The following is a 17,056-nucleotide window of genomic DNA, read 5'->3' on the forward strand; positions in this document are numbered from 1 at the left end:
AAATGAAGGTAGGAGATAGGAACAGTGTCACGAGGAATGCTTTGGATCTTCTCGGAACATATCTTGTCTATATGTCTCCTTGTTTTGTCTCACCAGCACGTGAGATTTTTGAGTTTCTTCCTCTTCTTCCTTTGCCCAAATTATAATTTTTTTTCTCTCATAATGCTATTGTGTGTCCCTATTCAAGTGGCTAATAATACTCATGAAGCTTCGGTTTTTGTTGCCTAATTTCTCTATTTGCAATTTTTGTCGGTTATAATTCGGTATAGATGGATAATAGATCCTAGGTGATGTTTAATTAGAACATCTTGAGTTTGAATTTGTCTCCACTATGGTGTGTGGTTTAAATTGACGAGAAAGATATTTTTGTTGCCTTCTCTTGTTCACATATATAACTCTAGAATGCCACATTTAGCTTTTTTTCCAACAGATTGTAGTGGTTCTAGCTGACTTGTGTTTCCTCTATAGAATTCTAGTTATAAACTAAGCAATTTTCAAATGACTTAAAACAAACTATGGAAAAAATTAATACCAATAAAATAATTTAATCATATTCAATGTAGTAGTTGACTATAGATAAAAACTATTTAGGAAGAAAATGATAGTAGTAACTATTTAAATTTTATGAATTAATTCATATCGTCCGAATGTCTCAAATTCAAGATGATGATGACTTTGATTGGTAGCAATTACAATGAATTTTGATAAACTACTTCTTTTGAAAGTCTGGAATCCATAGTTCTGCTTTTTCTAAACTATTTTCCCCCCTTTACAAGTCATTAAAAAACTTAACTAAATGCTTTGATAGTTTGACTATATATACAACATATATTTTGATTGTAAGATTTGGTCCTTTGGGTCTAGATGCAATGTAACCAATGGAAAATCTCTGTGGAAATGTACTCCAAAATCTTCTTGGACCTATAAAATTTACACAAGAAAAAAATGATGCCTAGGCAAATCTTTTTGCCTGTCTTTTTGGGTGAATATGTCCTTTGCTACAATAATTTCAAGCATTAAAATAGATATTTTTAAAGTATTTTTGTGTGTTTGGAATCCATCTTGTCTCTAATGTTATAGGGTCTATGAAATATTTTAATTACTTTGCAAAAAACTTCTGCTACAAAGTTGCTGCAAATATATGGGCAGTATTGTTTTTCCTTAAAGTGAATTACTTTAACATCGGTCCTTAGTCTATAACTCTATATATAGATTCGAACTTGATGCACTTTCTTTTATATTCCGCTTAAAATGAATAGCATAGGCTTGTCCCCTTCCGCATTATAGACTTCATTTTATGCAGCTTTTAATTGTTTAATGCGTTACAGCGATAGATGTATTTTGTTGCATAACATGCAAATCCAATGCGATCCATATATACACACTTGAGGTTCTCGGAGTTTAAGTTAGTGTATGGGTCTTGTATTAATTCTACTTTATACACGTTTATGGTTTGCCAACACGTCTTTACCACTTTAGTGTGTTTTTGTTGACAAAATTACGTACCATACAAAAATGGTTATACTTACATAAAAGATTATGTAATATACATATAGATCAACGATAGTTCGATTTAATCCGCACTATACGAGACGTGACCGTGATAGACTCCTGAATTATGCAATACGTTTGGATTGATTAAGTTTGAACCTTAGATCCAAGCGTCACGATTCTTTTGTTATTGGACGTAACACAATGGTAAATGATGACTCACATTATATATGTAGTTTATATAGTTACAATGATTAGACATTGTATTTGATATACACATATATATATATATAATTTTTTCTCACTTTATATTTTCGATATTATATACGTACCAACATACATAAGATATGGTATATTTATACATGTGATGGAATGTAGATTGTCCGGTATGTTTAACTAATCCTTACAGAAAATGCTAAAGCTTCATATAAGTGACAAAAACAATCATACAAAACGAAAGAATATGTAGATCACGAAATCCACCTACTTATAATAATTATCTTTTGTACCAAAATGCTATAGAAGTATGTGTGTCTCTATATATATAGATGTGGTCAACCAGAACTATAATTCGCTAAATTGGTGGTTTGGAAAAACCAAAATTGACCCAACAACAACCTCTTGTTTTTGAATGTGTTCTAAGTTTGAATATAATTAATAAATTGTAAATATCAGCTACGATACGTACGTAATGGCAAAACACATAAGTTCGTGTCTAATTTATTGTTATACGTTTTCATCCATATTGTTTGTATCATAATTAGCAAGTACTTTTCGCTTCTAATAGTCAACTCCTACATTGACTTTAGGTTAACGTTTTTCTTAAAATCATATACTGATAATGCGGCAAAACAGAGACAAATATACTACAATTACGTAGATTTTTATTTTTATTTTTTCATTTTTTTGTGATCGAATCGCATATTTTTCTTCCATCTTTTTCTTATTAGATTTAATTATTTGAGTTACAATTATGATGAGAAAAGAGTTCAATCATACATGATGACATCCCCGTATGATCCTCTAAGACAAGAAAAGACAAAAATTGCACAAAAAGTAAGAATATTCAAAACACACACAATTGGACCCAAGAAAAAAAAAAAAAAAAAAAGTAAACATGGGTAAAGAAACTATTTAACTTACATGACTCCTCAATTCTCAAATATATGGAGAAAAAAAAATAGCCAAGAAAATCTGAAAATATTTTCTTGATTCTGCTTGCAGCCCCATATATATATATTTTATATTTCTATAAATGTGCCCACTCATGTAAAAAAACAAAAACATTCTTGATCCACATCAGATGACACATTCACATGGATCACTCACATCAATCTCTTTAATTCAAGAAAGAGAAACAACAAAAAGACACATCACAAGTTGCTCTCTCCCTCTCCCACTCCATGTGTTAACGTGTTATTGCAAATTAAGCTTAATATTCCTCTACCAGCTCCTCTCTTCCATGTATTCTCTTCTCATCTCTCTGTTAAAAATTAACAAAAAAAGATTAACAAACTAATCATAAAAACTTTATAACATTAAAAATATGTTTATAACAACGTACCGAATGATTTCTTGCAATGAAGAACAGCTTCGTATATAGAGCTCTCGGAGTCACAAGACCTTCTCCAGTTATAGTCATCGGCTACACTTATTCTCGGCGACGACGTCGTCTCATCAGAAGAATAAACTCTGCTCCTAGACGACGTCGTTACACGAATCCTCGAATCCATACCGATGTTTGGTCCAGCGGATCTGCATCTCCTTAATCTTCTACACAATGGCGTCAAGAAATCAAGATACTTCAACAAGACCCATTTAGACACTCTCCTCAGCTTTCTACAAGAAGACTTGCTCTTAACGCCACGTGTCTCGATCTTCCCCGTGGTTGTTGTTGTTGTTGTATCCAACGGCTCAGATTCTTCCTCGGTAGCCGCTGAGGACGACGTGGCTTTTAACCGATAAGGCACGACGTAGCCGTCGCGGAAAAGCTCGTCCGCGTGAACTAAAGAGGAGTGGTCTTCGTCGGAGAAAGAGACGAAGCTGTCGAACTTGAAGCTGCTCTCATGTGATGTCTTGATGATGAATCTTCTTGAAGGAGGCAATCTTGGATCCATCTCGATGAAAGAAGAAGAAGAAGAAGAGTCTTCGTAGGTTTGATGGTGATGATCATCTAAAGAAGGGAAATTAACTAACCAACTGTAAGAGAAGCTATCTATGGGAACTAGTGGCATTGAAGCTTCTTGTTTATCTTCTTCCATGGCTGCTTTTGGGGATATATATATGTTGTTGAAATGTGTTGAGAGAAATTTGTGTTTGGGACAAAACAATGTTTGAATTGGGAACATATGTTTCAGTGTATATATATATAGAGAGGGACATACACAGATAATTTTATTTATTTTTATAACGGTAATATATAAATATTTATGTGGTTAGTTTGGTAAGAAACAATAGATATTAATAATTGGAAAAAAAGAAAAAAAGAAACATAAGAGTTTGTGAGCCCATACTAACCTCTCATTATGTGCTGTTGCCTTCACCTCTTTTCCTTTTATCTTAAAAAAGAATTATTCTAGTTTTCTTTTTTTTTTTCTTTTCGTAAATAAGGTTATTTTAATTAATATTCGCGGTGGTGGCACTATATTTATTTATATTTTAATTAAGAAGATCAAGGCACCACTAAAGAAAATTAGATTATACATGACGTTATCTCCTAAAACCATGAATATCCATAAATAAATAAAAATAAACGTTGCATGTCTTAGAATTGAGTTATTGATCCACATATCTCATGGAACTAAGAGTTTTGGTGGACAAAACACAACACAACTATGGAACGAATACGAATAGGAAACCCATATAAGAAAACAAAAATAGCTGTATAACGTTTTATATAAGATGAAAATTGTCCAGAGCATACTAATACAAATGAAGAAGGACCACGAGAGTTATACAATTACTTAAAACTTGAGAAAATATAAAAGTCACATATTCGTGAATAAGAAAAAAAAGTTAAAAGAATAGAGAGAAATGGGAGAGGAGAGGGAGAGACAGAGGTCCCGGGAAGTGTCGGGGTGCGAGACGAACGTTGTCGAAAGATTAGGGGACAAAAGCCGAAAACAGAAAGTGACGTGGAGGAGAAGAGACTCATCAAAGTCTTATCTATGGAGGGGCCATAATTGTTTTTATTTTTTGCATGGTCTTGTTATGGGTTACGTTTTGAGGTTACTCGATCGAAACAAGAGGCTTTTAATTAGTGTTTGAGATGTGCATTTAATGATACGAATCTCTCAAATCTCGAAGAGAATGTTTTGTTGTTGTTGTTGGTCGTGTTTTGATATAACACAAAGAGGTATGATAAGTACTTAAATATCTCCGTACATAGGTTTACTAATTATGGTTTCTATACATATTCTAGAAGTTTTGGTCGTTGATTAAATTTCATACACATGTTTCCAAGTTCTAAAACCCAATATTTATATCCACACGACATCAAGAGAAGCGTTACAATATAGTACTGATACATGAAAAAATTATAAGTAAACGATAATATATTGTGAAGTACGTAATTTCTTATGTACACGTTTTTAAGTGAAAGCAATAAAGACATAAGAAATTTTGATTTAAATTGTATACCGATCGATTTGAATTTCTTTTTTGTGGAATATGACTAACAGACCAAAGCTAAGCAGGTGAAATTCACATAGCTGAAATTTTTCTTATGAATAAAACAAGAGGATAAAACAATAGTATATGGGAGATTTACTCGAAGATTATTAAAGAAAAGAAAAAGAAGATGAAATGACATTTCTCTATCTAAATTTCATTCTTTGTTAAATTTGTGAAATAAAAACGTAGTATAATAATTAGAATTATATTTGTATAGTTTTAGTATCTATATTAACATTTTTGAAATAAATTTGGTGTTATAACATTCTATTTTTAAGATTTGCATTAATAAATTAAACCTTTTCTTTTCATTAAATATATAAAATTAAAGGATTAATTGTTAAAAATCGTTATAAATAAAAAATTCTTACCATACAATATTCCGATTTAATATGGTAAGATAAAAAACTCACCTAAAAAAATAATCTCAAACTAAAACTATAAAGAAACTAAATTCTTATATATATATAAATAAAGTATTATCTCACCGCATGTTAAATCCTAGTTATTTACGAAGTAACATAATAGATAAATTAAACCTTACATAATTTTATAAAACAATAAAAACTTGAGAATTATATATATTTTTCATTTAAATGACGATATTAATTATAAAGGTGAATTAAAATTATATACTTAATTAACTGAAAATTAAGAAATCAGCTCTACTTATTTTGTTATTAGTTCTCTCTCTTCAAACTTAATTAATGACAAAATATCCTTTATGTGCGCTAACGAATTAATTAGCAAGATAAAAAGTGAAAATATTCAGTTATAATTTTAGATAGTTAACTATTTTATTAACATGATATATATTATATTATGTCGATATAAATTTAGTTAACATGACTTTATAAAACTATAGTAGTGGTACATATTGTTCATCTAATGTTGAGAATGACTTCATCACCAAAAATAATAAAGAAATTATAACATTTGTGGTCATATATTTGATTAACTATTTAAATCATATGTTTCCGCTATACATTATAAGTTATTTGATAAAATCATAATTATATATTTAAATTATTTATAGTTACTCATATATTACCGCTATAAATTATAAGTTAATTGATAAACTCATAATTATCGAGTTAAATTATTTATTATATGACTGATGTCAACTAACTTATATATTAACATGTTAATTTATTATGATATTTCATGTGTTATCGTTAACTTATACATAAGAAACATATAATAGATTTATAAAAGTTATTCTAAAATTTTATGGATATTTATTTTGTTATGTGCTAAAATATTTGTTATCCATCGTAGGAACAATTTTGTCCAATTTAAGTAGTCAAGAGAGAAAATTAATAAAAAAAAAGTATGTATAGATTCTTAATTTTTCAATTATTGAAGGTTATTCTTTTATATTATCCTAATTATAAACCATATCAGATTAAATATCTAATATATATCAAAATTATAAGGTTGCAAACAGTCAGTATATTTGTATTGTAAAGAATCTACAGTCAAATATATAGACATATGCAATGCTATGACTCTATGAGCCTATATATATGGACCAATTTGGATATATAAAATAAAGACTGATAGTGAAGAACAAAAAAAGAAGAGAGACTGAAGTTTTGAATCATTACAGTCAAAGATGGAATATTTAGTCTTTTTTTGTAAGATAAATGATTTGGATTGCAGTAAAGATTTGTATTTGTGTCCAGTAAATTTAATCTTTTTTTCTTTTTATTCACACGCCATATAACAAAAAAGAACAAAAATAACACTAGATAAAAAGCAGTTAATATAGACAGCTTTTTTTATAATTGTAACCAGAAAACAAAAACAACTTTTTTATAAAAGGTACTATGAACTATATGAACGTATTCGTTGCATCTTCAAGGAAAGAACTTGCCAACTAGTTAAGAGTTTGAGAAAGTAAAAAAAAAAATAGCAAAACATTAGCAAAAATATAGGAAAAAAATGTCAAAAATTAAGAAAAAGAAAACCAAAACATATCAGCAAATAGTTTATGAGAAATGCATTTAACGATATGAATCCTCATCAAATCTCAAAACCAGAACACATCAACAAGATGTTCTCCATAACAATCAGCTATTTTGCTTGAGTTTTATCGAAAGTCACCTAACATAATATAATAGACCATAAACAAAACAGTTAAGTAACAATAACACATAAAACTAAACACGTGATGCCTTAAGAAGATTTAAAGAAAACTTACACTGAGAAAGCCTGAGTCATTTGCAATTGCTACTTAGCAGTTTTTGTCTCAGACTCCACCTTCTTCATCAGTGAGTAAGGTGCGAGGTAGTCTATTATGGCACATACGACTTCATTGTTCTTTTTTTCCACGCCCACAAGCAGAGAATAGTCCATGGTGTTTTGAGCCTGCGTTAATGGAAAGTATATTAGTAATTCATAAAGTATGAAATAAGATTAAAGACTTTAAGAAAACTTAAACTGAGAAGGCTTGTGTCGTTTGCAATCGCTACCAAGAAGCTGAGTTTAGAGTTTGGGCTGACTCGTAAAGGGGAACTATGCATCTGGTTAACAAAGTTCTGATCGAGCAATGTTTCTGCCCGGTTTAGCGTTAGGCGGCCCTGGGTCTTTCCTTTCAGATCGTACTGCTCCGTCAGTGTTCTGTTGAAGAAAATGTTCTCCATAACAATAAGTAGCTTTGGTTTAGTTTCACCCAAACTCACCTACAATAATCCACAAACAAAACAACAATTAAAGAGAGCAGCCATGCTTAAGTAACAAGAAAACTAAATAGGAGATGCCCCAAGAAGGTTAAAAGCAAACGTCCTTGGAGTATACTCCAAATATTTTGGCTAGGCAATTCTAAAATCATTAGGTGATGAGTTGAGTTGAGTTAGATTATCTATTTTGACATCTCTAAGAATAATATAACAAAATAAAGATTAAGCGTTGTTTTGTCATGTTGGATTTGCAAAAATTACATTTGTTAATATTTATAGAGTTGTATACATTAAACCTTAATTACAACACTTCGTAGAGAATAATTTGTGTTATTTACTTCTAGATGTTATTATTTTAGTCCTTGCGTAGTTAGAATAACAAGAATATGGATAAGTAATTCTTGTTATCTTCAGTTTTAAGAGACTAGTTATGAAAAAAAGTCAAACCGGTTTCAAAAATCGGTCAAAAGAATCGAACCTCTATGAACTGGGGTATGAACTGGGGAAACACTGAACAAATTAATGTTCTTAGGCGGGTACGTTCTCTTGTGCTTAATTGCTTTTTGTTTGTGTTTTTTAGAATCAAACAAACATGATATATATTATGGTAAATATTGGGGGAGGAGTATTTTTTGTGCAAGTTGACCAAAATATTTTTTAATTTTATAGTGAAATTGTGTTTTTTATGAAGATAATGTGATATTGGTTTTAAAAAACATGTTGTGAGATGACATAATTAACATGTACGTACTTTGACAAATAACCTATGGCTAAGTTATTTTTGATAAAATAGTGTGATGAGAGGTTTTTTTTTTTGCATTATATGTTTTTCATATGATTGAGTAAATGAAACATTAATTTACTTAAAATAAGCGAATCTCCAACCGAATCTCTTTTAAAACAAGCATGTTCTATATTTCTTTATATTCAAACCTCATCAAAAAGTACAACTTTATAATTTGATCAAATGTCCATGTTTGTTTCAATAGTTATGTAAATTTGAATTTTGAAATCTTTTTTTTTTTTAAATTTGAAATACTAATAATATTACTGACGATAATATTTAAAATATTGAAAATACCTGAATATAAAGTTACGAGAATATGTTATTGCAAGATATACTTTATAGTAACGAAACAAAGAAGCTCTAGGAAATTGATGATGTCGTAGGGAAGCAAGCCTTGAGCTTCTTTTATAGGTGCGGAGTGTGCGTATGAAGTCCTAGTTTTAACAAGAATGCAAATAAAAACTAGATAATGACATGCTTTGATAGTTAAATGTGGTAAGTATATAGATGAAAATTAAAAAATTTATTCAAGAAATTCTACTAATTCATGCATACTTTTTTTTGTAAAAAAAGGTCTAAGAAATTCATAGACGCAGCCGACTATACAACATAACGTGATTAATTGTGACTCTTAATTAGGATATCCACTCATGATCCGTTATCAAAGGAAAGTTGCTTCTTTTTCCTTTTTTTTTCCTTTTTTTTTGTTTTTGTTTTGTTTTTTTTTTTTTGTGTGTGTGTGTGTGTGTGTGTGTGTGTGTGTCAAGGAGCAAATTTGCTTTTTAAAGTTGAGTAAAAAAGGTAATATACTTGGAGAGGTAAAAAAACCAAATTTGCTCATGTGATGATGATGAGTGATGACTCATATGCATGAACCATTTTTCAAAGCATATCGTATGTATCTTTCGTTCACGACTCATGAGTGATGATGCCAACCGAAGCTCTACAAAATAGATGTTGTTGCATATGTACGTGCAAGTGCAATTTTATTAATTTTTATTAACCTTAATTTAAAATAATTTACTAATATCTACAAAATAAATACAAAACTTTAAAAGAAATAATATATCGAAATAAAGATTAAGAAAAATTGGGTGAACAAAAGCAATACATATTAAGCGATGTTTTTGTCACGCCGGATTTGCAAAAACTACCTTGGTCCAATAATTTTTATAGAGCATGTATACATTAAAAACCTTAGTTACTTCGTGAGAATGATTTGTAAGATGTAATTATTTTAAGCGTAATTAACTCTTGTTATCTTCAGTTTCCTCCTAATTACAAAAAAGGTAAGTGTGACTTTTATGAGTGTTGCCTTGTGAGATCTTATCTCATGAAGTTTTTTTTTTTTTTTGGTAAAAATCTCATGAAGTTCCTCTACATCTCATGAAGTTCCTCTACAATTTTGTAGTTTATCTCATCGCAACAACCCTAACTCTCAACATAGCTTCCCTTGCATCTCTTTCTCTCTTGATCCTAGCCATTTCTCTTGTCCTCCAAACTTCGTACTCTTCAGCTTCATTGTTTTCGTCATCAGTTTCTACATCTTCTAGTACTAACATGTTCTTCAGGATCTCCTCATCTTTCCTAAGTTCCTCAGCTACTATTTGCTTTGTCTCTATCTTTCTTATCTCAAGTTTTCTCTTTGCTAGTTCCTCAAAAGCTTCTACTTCAGCCTCAAGACGCTTACGCTCAGCTACCGTATCTCTCGCATCTTTTAGTACATAGAAAGGCTTGATCATGTTAATCACATGCATCTCTTCTTCGTCTTCTGAATCATCATCAGTCTCGTATTCATCTTCATCTTCATCTTCATCTTCTACATCCTCCTCTTGCTCTCTTTCAAGATTCGCTTCTTTGATTCTTCTTCTTCGTATTTCTTCATTTTCTTCCTCGTCGTCTCTAGTCTCATCCTCTTCTTGTTCTGTAGATACAATCTCAGCCTGTCTAATACGCATATGATCAGCTATAACTTGTTCACGATCTTCAGTTCTTGCCTGAGCTAAACGTCGCAGCCTTGGATCATCCTTCCAATCCAAAACAACAACTTTGTGCATCGTAACATCTTCTTCTACCTCTTCTTTATACTCGGCCCATTCGGGAGCTTTTCCAGACCAATATCTTTTCACTTTTGTCTGTCCAATCTTACCACGTAGCTTTTCCCTTATACTGATTATGGTATCACTCACTCCTGCCGTGACTGACATCTTTGCTCGAGAGATAACGATCGAGAGGGGTTAATAGATTCGACGAAACTGTGCGAAAGAAAACCCTAGAAAATCGTGGCGTGACTGAGAAGAGAAGAGAAGACGATCTATTTGAAGATTAGGTTTGAGTTAAAAGAGTTTGTTTCGTTTTTATAGGGATACCATTGTATTTAGATTCCGATAAGGATATGGTTTTAGTAAATTTGTCAATCTAATCTTTACCTTTTTTCCATTTTTCTAAAAAAAAAAATTTGCGACCAACCAAACAGTCCTTAAAAAAGGAAAATACACCAAAGAGGTTTTTATTTACACTGAGTACAGACCAAATCAAAATATAATCCCCCCAAAATGTACTCGTTGCTCGTTGTTAAGTCAAAATTTGACCTTGTGTAGAAAAAACTTCAGTCATCCTCATCAAGTACCATCTTCAGTTTTCTCCTACTAAGCGGGCTTTGAGTGAGAGAGGCACTACCAGCTGCAGAGTCATCACCTGAATCTGCTAACTCATCATCGGAATCTGCTAACTCATCATCGGAATCTGCTAACTCATCATCCTCCAGTTCATGGTCTGATGAAAGATTTGGATCGTCTGGAGATGAAGTAGAAGGAGCAGTGTTGCTGATGTGAACATCTGATTCAGATTCTCTACTTTCTCCGATGATGGCCTCTTGATCATTGTTCTCTTCTTTGCCAGTGGTAGGCACATGCGGATTAGGTTCATTCCTAAACAAAAAGATTGACTTTTGTGAGAGTTACTCTTGAGATCCATCTCAGAAGTTTGTTTTCATTGAGAGTTAATCTTGTCTATAAACTGTGTGAGACAGAATGAGTGCAGGGTTTTACCTTTCTGTGTTGTCTTTAGAACCTCCTGTAGTAATCTCATTGCTTGATCTTGTGGGCTTTTTACTCTTCTGATTTGTTCTTCTCTTTCTGCAGAAGAAGACAAGTCTTAAGCATCAGTTTGCATCGTTCAAGAAACCAAGTTTGATTGATGACAAAAAAAAGAAAAAAGAAAAAAGAAAAAAGAAAAAAGAAACCAAGTTTGATTTTGAGGGGAGCCATTAGCAAATCTTGTTCTAACATTTAGTTACCTGTTCTTGAAGGCTAATAATGTTTCATTGTCGGTTTCATCTGCTGAAGAATCTCCATGGTCATCTTTCAGCGTCATGCCAGACTTCTTACCACGAGGAAGATGGAGACCAAGTTGCTTTAATTTACGTGAAACCTGGGCAGTAGTATATGTATTTTCAGAGCCCAATTCATTGGCAATCAAAGAACTACAGCGCTTTTGGTCCTTGAACCTGCACATATACAAAAGTAGAAAAACAACAGAGTCAATAAAACTGTGGAACACAAAGAGTTTATTCAGAGGAGGCGAAGTTTTTGACACTCACTTCTCGTATAGTTCCTTAATAACTGTTTCTTGTTCTTTGCTAAAAGAACTCACTCTCTTTCTGGTGTTTCTGTATCAAAAGCAGTAGATAAGAGCGTTAAAATCTAAAACTAAATGTGTTAAGTTATGTTTTGCAGAACTTTATGAAAAGATGTGTTGAGTTTGAAACTTTAATAGACACTCACGAAGGTTGTGCAAATGATGTTGCCTCTGGGTGATCTGGATCATCATTTCCATTCTTGTCTTCAGTTGCTTTGTTCGAGCTATCACCACGCCGAAGCCTTTTCCTTGTTTCTAGACCTAGCTGTTTGAGCTTGTTGGTTACTTGTGCAGGAGAAATTCCACCATCAGGATCCAAATTTTCGGCAATTAGCCGGCTGCAATTTATATCATCTTTGAACCTGCAACGAACCATTAAGCTAATTAAACCAAAGTGTAGCATATGTTTGGCTCATATGTAATAATCTGAGTCCAATGCTCATAAAATCAAAACTACGAATCAATACTTATAACTAAGAGTAAAAGTGCACTATATACACAGTGATTTCTTTCCAGCAACTACTCCTCTCATCAAACAAAACATACCTGTTGTATAGGTCTCTAATTTTTATTTCCATATCACCATCAAGAACAAGTCTTCGCTTTCTTTTAGATGGTCCTGCAGATTGATCTTCCACCATGTGATCATCTTCACTGCAACATGAAAAAGTTCCATGGCGTTAGAAAATATAAATGAACAGTCTATCCAGCTATCAAGAAACATAAGGTACAAACACTAACATCAGAAGTAGTTTCTCTTCTACAAGATGGAACACATTCTTACTTTTGAAATCCTTGATCATAAGAAATCACGACATCAGCTTCATCATCACCTAGAGCATCTGCTAAGCTTCGGCGAGCCCATCCTTTTTCTGCTATACCATTTTCCTCAGTTCCTGTGTCCTTTTCTTGATTTCCTATTTTTTTTCTTAGATGGCCAAGCTCATGCAACATATATTCCGCATTTATGTAATGGCATTCCTTGCGAGTCTTTGAGAAGAGAATTTCCACAAAGAGAAGAGGCTGTGACTTCATTTTCTTCAACATATTTCTAACCAGATCTGTCAGGAAGGTAACTATATTTTCATAGTCTTTGCAGGGACAAGCTTTCTGCTCATCAAGGATCTTATGGAATGTTATTACCAGTGACAGCTGTGAAATTAACCCAATAAAGTTGTAAGGACGATGCAAAGTTTTTTTTTTTTTAAATGTATCAATCTGGGATAAAATTTAAAACACTAACCTGATACAACATGGGAGAGAGCTCCAAGTCTTCTGTAATCCTCCGCAAAATGCTTATTATGTGGTGATTCGTCTGTTTTGCGTTGGTTTTGTAAAACTTAAGCAACCAGCATAGGTTTTGAATGATGCTGTTGCTGGCAAAAGCTGAAATAAATGAGGAAACCTTAAAATCAACTTCATCTGTTGCAGTTTGCTCTTCGTCGTCAGAAGAATCATCACTGCCACAAGACAGATCATCAACCACATGATTTGGTTTAGGGCTGCGTGTTTGTTGAGTTTCATCAGCTTCAGTCCCGAGGTTCGATTCCCCTGGATTATTGGGAGGCACATTCACTGGTACATCTTTCGTTAAATCTGTTGAATCAACCATCGGTATGCTTTTGGCGGTACTAGCTTCATTTGAAGTATCTGGATGATTTTCAGATAATTCGTGCACTGTGGCCTCTTTATTTCTCATGGGTTTTTTCTTTCTTGCCTTCCTTGATTTTTTTGAAACCTGGGCATGAAGCAAACATTTGGTTGAAAATTTTGCATTTATTCCCTTGACACTTGTTGATAAGCTTAGTATACTATCTAATAAGAGTTTCATATCCAAGAAGTTACATACCCTTAAAGTTCCACGCCCTTGAAGGTTTTCCATAAGACCTACTATTACATGGATGCTTTCCACCAGATCTCCAAGCTCACTGGCAAAAAATAAAAGTTACCACCAGATTTACAAGCTAGGTAAATTTCAAGCACAATATAGAACATACGTGTCCCGTCATTAAAATGAGTATTTCAAACATTTAACAAGTCAAACAGGAACATATGCGTCTTGTGTGTCATGATGTTATATATGTTGTATCACACTACAAGAATTGACAAATCACTTATTGCAAGATACTACATGAACAATTCTGGAAATAGAGGAAACAGAAGCAGAGGCCAACCTTTTAGGTTGCTTGTGCGTGTCAAAACTTCTCACTAGATTCAGGATGAACTGACACATTCCTTGATCAGTTTGGTCATAAAATAACTTGTAAAGCAAGATGCGGACAGTAAAAGCTTCTGTAGAGTCTTCAGGTAGCAGTCTGATTACCAGATCTAACAAGCAAAGCTGCATTGAAAAACCAGGTGAACAATGCAGAGCATGAGTATTGGCTATTAACTGTTAAACAAAATGCAGAAACAACTGAGGATAAGTAGGCAACAAGAGATTAAAGCATGGATACTGCATACCATGGTTTTCATAAGAGAACCTGCTGCAGATAGAAACCTAAAATCTTTAGTTTCCTTCAGACCCTCAAATGCACAGCGCCATTTTGATATGACAAGTAAAAACATTCTGTCATTAATTGTTGCTGCAATTGGAGCACAAATGTCGTTTTTAGAAAAGTTTACTCCAGCACTCTGATTGGTAGAGAGTTCAGAAGTTTCTTCCGTTCCTGTTGCCGGCTGTGAAAGAAACAAAGCCAAGGCAACCATGAAACAACGGAGATTGAGCTTTGTAGTAATGAAAGTTAAATTAAATACCTAGCAACTTAAGCAAATGAAAGGGAGGTAAAACCAAAGTAGCTAAATTACTCACATTGGATGCTGAAGATTTGTGAAATTGAAAAGAGGTGACGGACTGTGCAACTTGGAAGAAAGTAACTATGTCACTATTTTGAATAGAGGGATGCTCCTTTTCAATATCTTCACATACTGACTGCATCAGAACTAAGAGATATGGTACACTGGAATTAGCATCAGGGTACTTGAAACAAAGTTCAAGCACAAATCACTGTTCTATTGTTTCACATACCATTATATCCCCCTGACATAAACTGAATAATGAAATCATGCAGCAACTTCAAAACATTGTCATTTGTCACGGACATTGGTCCACGTTCCCAGACAATTTTTTCGGTGGCTCCACGACTTTGCTGAGGCTTTAGCATTGTGCTCTCTGTAGTAGAAGGTATTCCCTTTAGTACAGCTTTAGTGCCATCCTATCAACAAATTCATTCAAATTATAAACTTTTTATAAGACATCAACTTTAAAACATCAACATGAGAAACAATACCATGGTAACCCGGGTGAATGTCCCACCAAATTTTGAATGACGCTGATTCTTATTATTGAGTCTTGCAAGCTTTCTTTTGACTTCCTCTTCTTTCATTAATGTCTTCAAACTGTCTACAGAAGCTTTCTTCCCTTGATCCAACTGCCAAAACAAAATTTGATTGTCAACGTCATCATCAATACCAAGAAAACATGTTTCAATATCAGTAATAGTATTGATCCAGGTTAAAAATAAATTCACCTTCTCAGGAGCCTTTGCAACGAGCTCCATGTCTTGACCCAAAAGGATATAGTGATAAATTTCAAGCAGAAGTAAGTTGTCATGCCTCAACAGACTATTTAAACCCTCAATAGTCTGAGTTATCACAAGAAATATATCCATCACATTTTCGCGAGACAGAAGTTCGAGAAACTGATCCCTCAGCGACAAAAAGTAACAAGTTGACTCTCCAGCTTTCTGAATAGGAGATATATCATGAATAGCCAGTAAATTCCTAAATAAAGTGAGCACAAGCTGAACCAATTTCCAATCTTCCTCATTGAATACATCTCTGAAATGCATAACAAACAGTTCAGAGAAAACGTTTTGCACCACTCAGCTAGTACTTAACGCAACAATGAGTTATAAGCTTACAATTCTAAGTTCTCGAGTGGAGCTTCAAGCAAAGACACAATCACTGGAACAATGTTACTAAAAGTAATAGCAGACTTCAAACCCCATAAATACTCTAACTGCTGAGGAATATCATCAGAAGAAGGCTCTATAGGCATCGTAAGAAACACCAATACCTTAACTGAACAAAATACATCACAATCTCATCAGAAAAATTACAAGCATCAAACTTTTCTTTAAGGGTAACAAAAAAAATCTCAATACCTGCATTTAAAACCAAGCTATGCTCATCTTGGTAATGCTCAATGATTGGAATCAAATCTTTAGCGACTGTATTCCACGCACAGACTTGTTTGAAAACTTCTCTGCTCTCAGGATCGTCGCGCCTCAGAAATCTCAGTAAATCTTTCAAATTATCGAGGCAGTACTCACTTTTCGAGTACCCAATTCTTCTTCTATCGTCATCTTCCTCGGGAACTCCCAGATCGCTGCAGATTACTGATAAACCCTCCAAATCCATCTTTTTTTTCGTTGAGATTCTCTCCTCCACATCCATCTTCTTCCTCAGTATTACAAACGAGAAATCAAACGCTTTATGAAATTAACCAAAGACTGTATCGAATCAAAACATTAACATTGAACAGACGGAAAAAAAAAAAAAAACTCAGCTTCTCTATCACTAATCTCAAGTGATTTAGGGCTCTTTTGTGAGCGCGAATAGCTCCAGACATTTTCCCGCCAATTCGCAATCCTCAGAAAGTCAAAAGTCAAAACAAGACGAAACAGCGAGATTTGGCCCACATAGTCTTAATGGGCTTATAGATTGGTCTATACAAATAAAATTTATACGCCGTCGTTTTCGAGTTGTGTATATTTTTTTATAA

General features: G+C 33.1%; 3 protein-coding genes across 3 annotated transcripts; all 3 read right to left on the reverse strand.

Moving 5' to 3' along the window:
• Positions 1-2,506: 2,506 nt before the first annotated feature.
• On the reverse strand, positions 2,507-3,826 carry LOC17874989 (probable membrane-associated kinase regulator 6). Its single transcript, XM_006280907.2, has 2 exons — positions 3,056-3,826; positions 2,507-2,974 (listed from the first exon to the last, which is right to left on the reverse strand). The coding sequence occupies exons 1-2, from the start codon at positions 3,750-3,752 to the stop codon at positions 2,967-2,969; spliced, it is 705 nt and encodes a 234-aa protein (XP_006280969.2). The 5' UTR covers positions 3,753-3,826; the 3' UTR covers positions 2,507-2,966.
• Positions 3,827-7,395: 3,569 nt separating this feature from the next.
• LOC111829013 (microfibrillar-associated protein 1A-like) lies at positions 7,396-10,838 on the reverse strand. The gene is made up of 3 exons (XM_023777625.1): positions 10,068-10,838; positions 7,668-7,847; positions 7,396-7,533 (listed from the first exon to the last, which is right to left on the reverse strand). Exons 1-3 carry the CDS (start codon positions 10,836-10,838, stop codon positions 7,396-7,398), a joined length of 1,089 nt encoding a protein of 362 aa, XP_023633393.1.
• A 250-nt stretch (positions 10,839-11,088) lies between these two features.
• Positions 11,089-16,895, reverse strand: LOC17876350 (protein timeless homolog). Its single transcript, XM_006279499.2, has 17 exons — positions 16,437-16,895; positions 16,194-16,353; positions 15,801-16,110; positions 15,561-15,701; positions 15,299-15,485; positions 15,083-15,213; positions 14,734-14,949; positions 14,445-14,611; positions 14,120-14,198; positions 13,514-14,008; positions 13,055-13,422; positions 12,817-12,924; positions 12,417-12,632; positions 12,233-12,301; positions 11,930-12,139; positions 11,682-11,768; positions 11,089-11,561 (listed from the first exon to the last, which is right to left on the reverse strand). Exons 1-17 carry the CDS (start codon positions 16,726-16,728, stop codon positions 11,240-11,242), a joined length of 3,558 nt encoding a protein of 1,185 aa, XP_006279561.1. The 5' UTR covers positions 16,729-16,895; the 3' UTR covers positions 11,089-11,239.
• Between the last annotated feature and the right edge of the window lie 161 nt (positions 16,896-17,056).

The sequence above is a fragment of the Capsella rubella genome, unplaced genomic scaffold, assembly GCF_000375325.1.
Source record: "Capsella rubella cultivar Monte Gargano unplaced genomic scaffold, Caprub1_0 scaffold_8, whole genome shotgun sequence".
NCBI lineage: Eukaryota > Viridiplantae > Streptophyta > Magnoliopsida > Brassicales > Brassicaceae > Capsella > Capsella rubella.

What these genes read in the sequence shown, in the direction of transcription:
- LOC17874989 (XM_006280907.2), bottom strand. Translation starts at nt 3,752, where the DNA reads ATGGAAGAAGATAAACAAGAAGCTTCAATGCCACTAGTTCCCATAGAT.
- LOC111829013 (XM_023777625.1), bottom strand. Translation starts at nt 10,838, where the DNA reads ATGTCAGTCACGGCAGGAGTGAGTGATACCATAATCAGTATAAGGGAA. An exon ending in CAAGGGAAGCTATGTTGAGA is followed by an intron (nt 7,848 to 10,067) that starts GTTAGGGTTGTT and finishes GGATTATTGTAG; the next exon opens with GTGAGTTTGGGTGAAACTAA. An exon ending in TGCATAGTTCCCCTTTACGA is followed by an intron (nt 7,534 to 7,667) that starts GTCAGCCCAAAC and finishes CCATTAACGCAG; the next exon opens with GCTCAAAACACCATGGACTA.
- LOC17876350 (XM_006279499.2), bottom strand. Translation starts at nt 16,728, where the DNA reads ATGGATGTGGAGGAGAGAATCTCAACGAAAAAAAAGATGGATTTGGAG. An exon ending in TAGCTTGGTTTTAAATGCAG is followed by an intron (nt 16,354 to 16,436) that starts GTATTGAGATTT and finishes TATTTTGTTCAG; the next exon opens with TTAAGGTATTGGTGTTTCTT. An exon ending in TTGCAAAGGCTCCTGAGAAG is followed by an intron (nt 15,702 to 15,800) that starts GTGAATTTATTT and finishes TTGTTTTGGCAG; the next exon opens with TTGGATCAAGGGAAGAAAGC.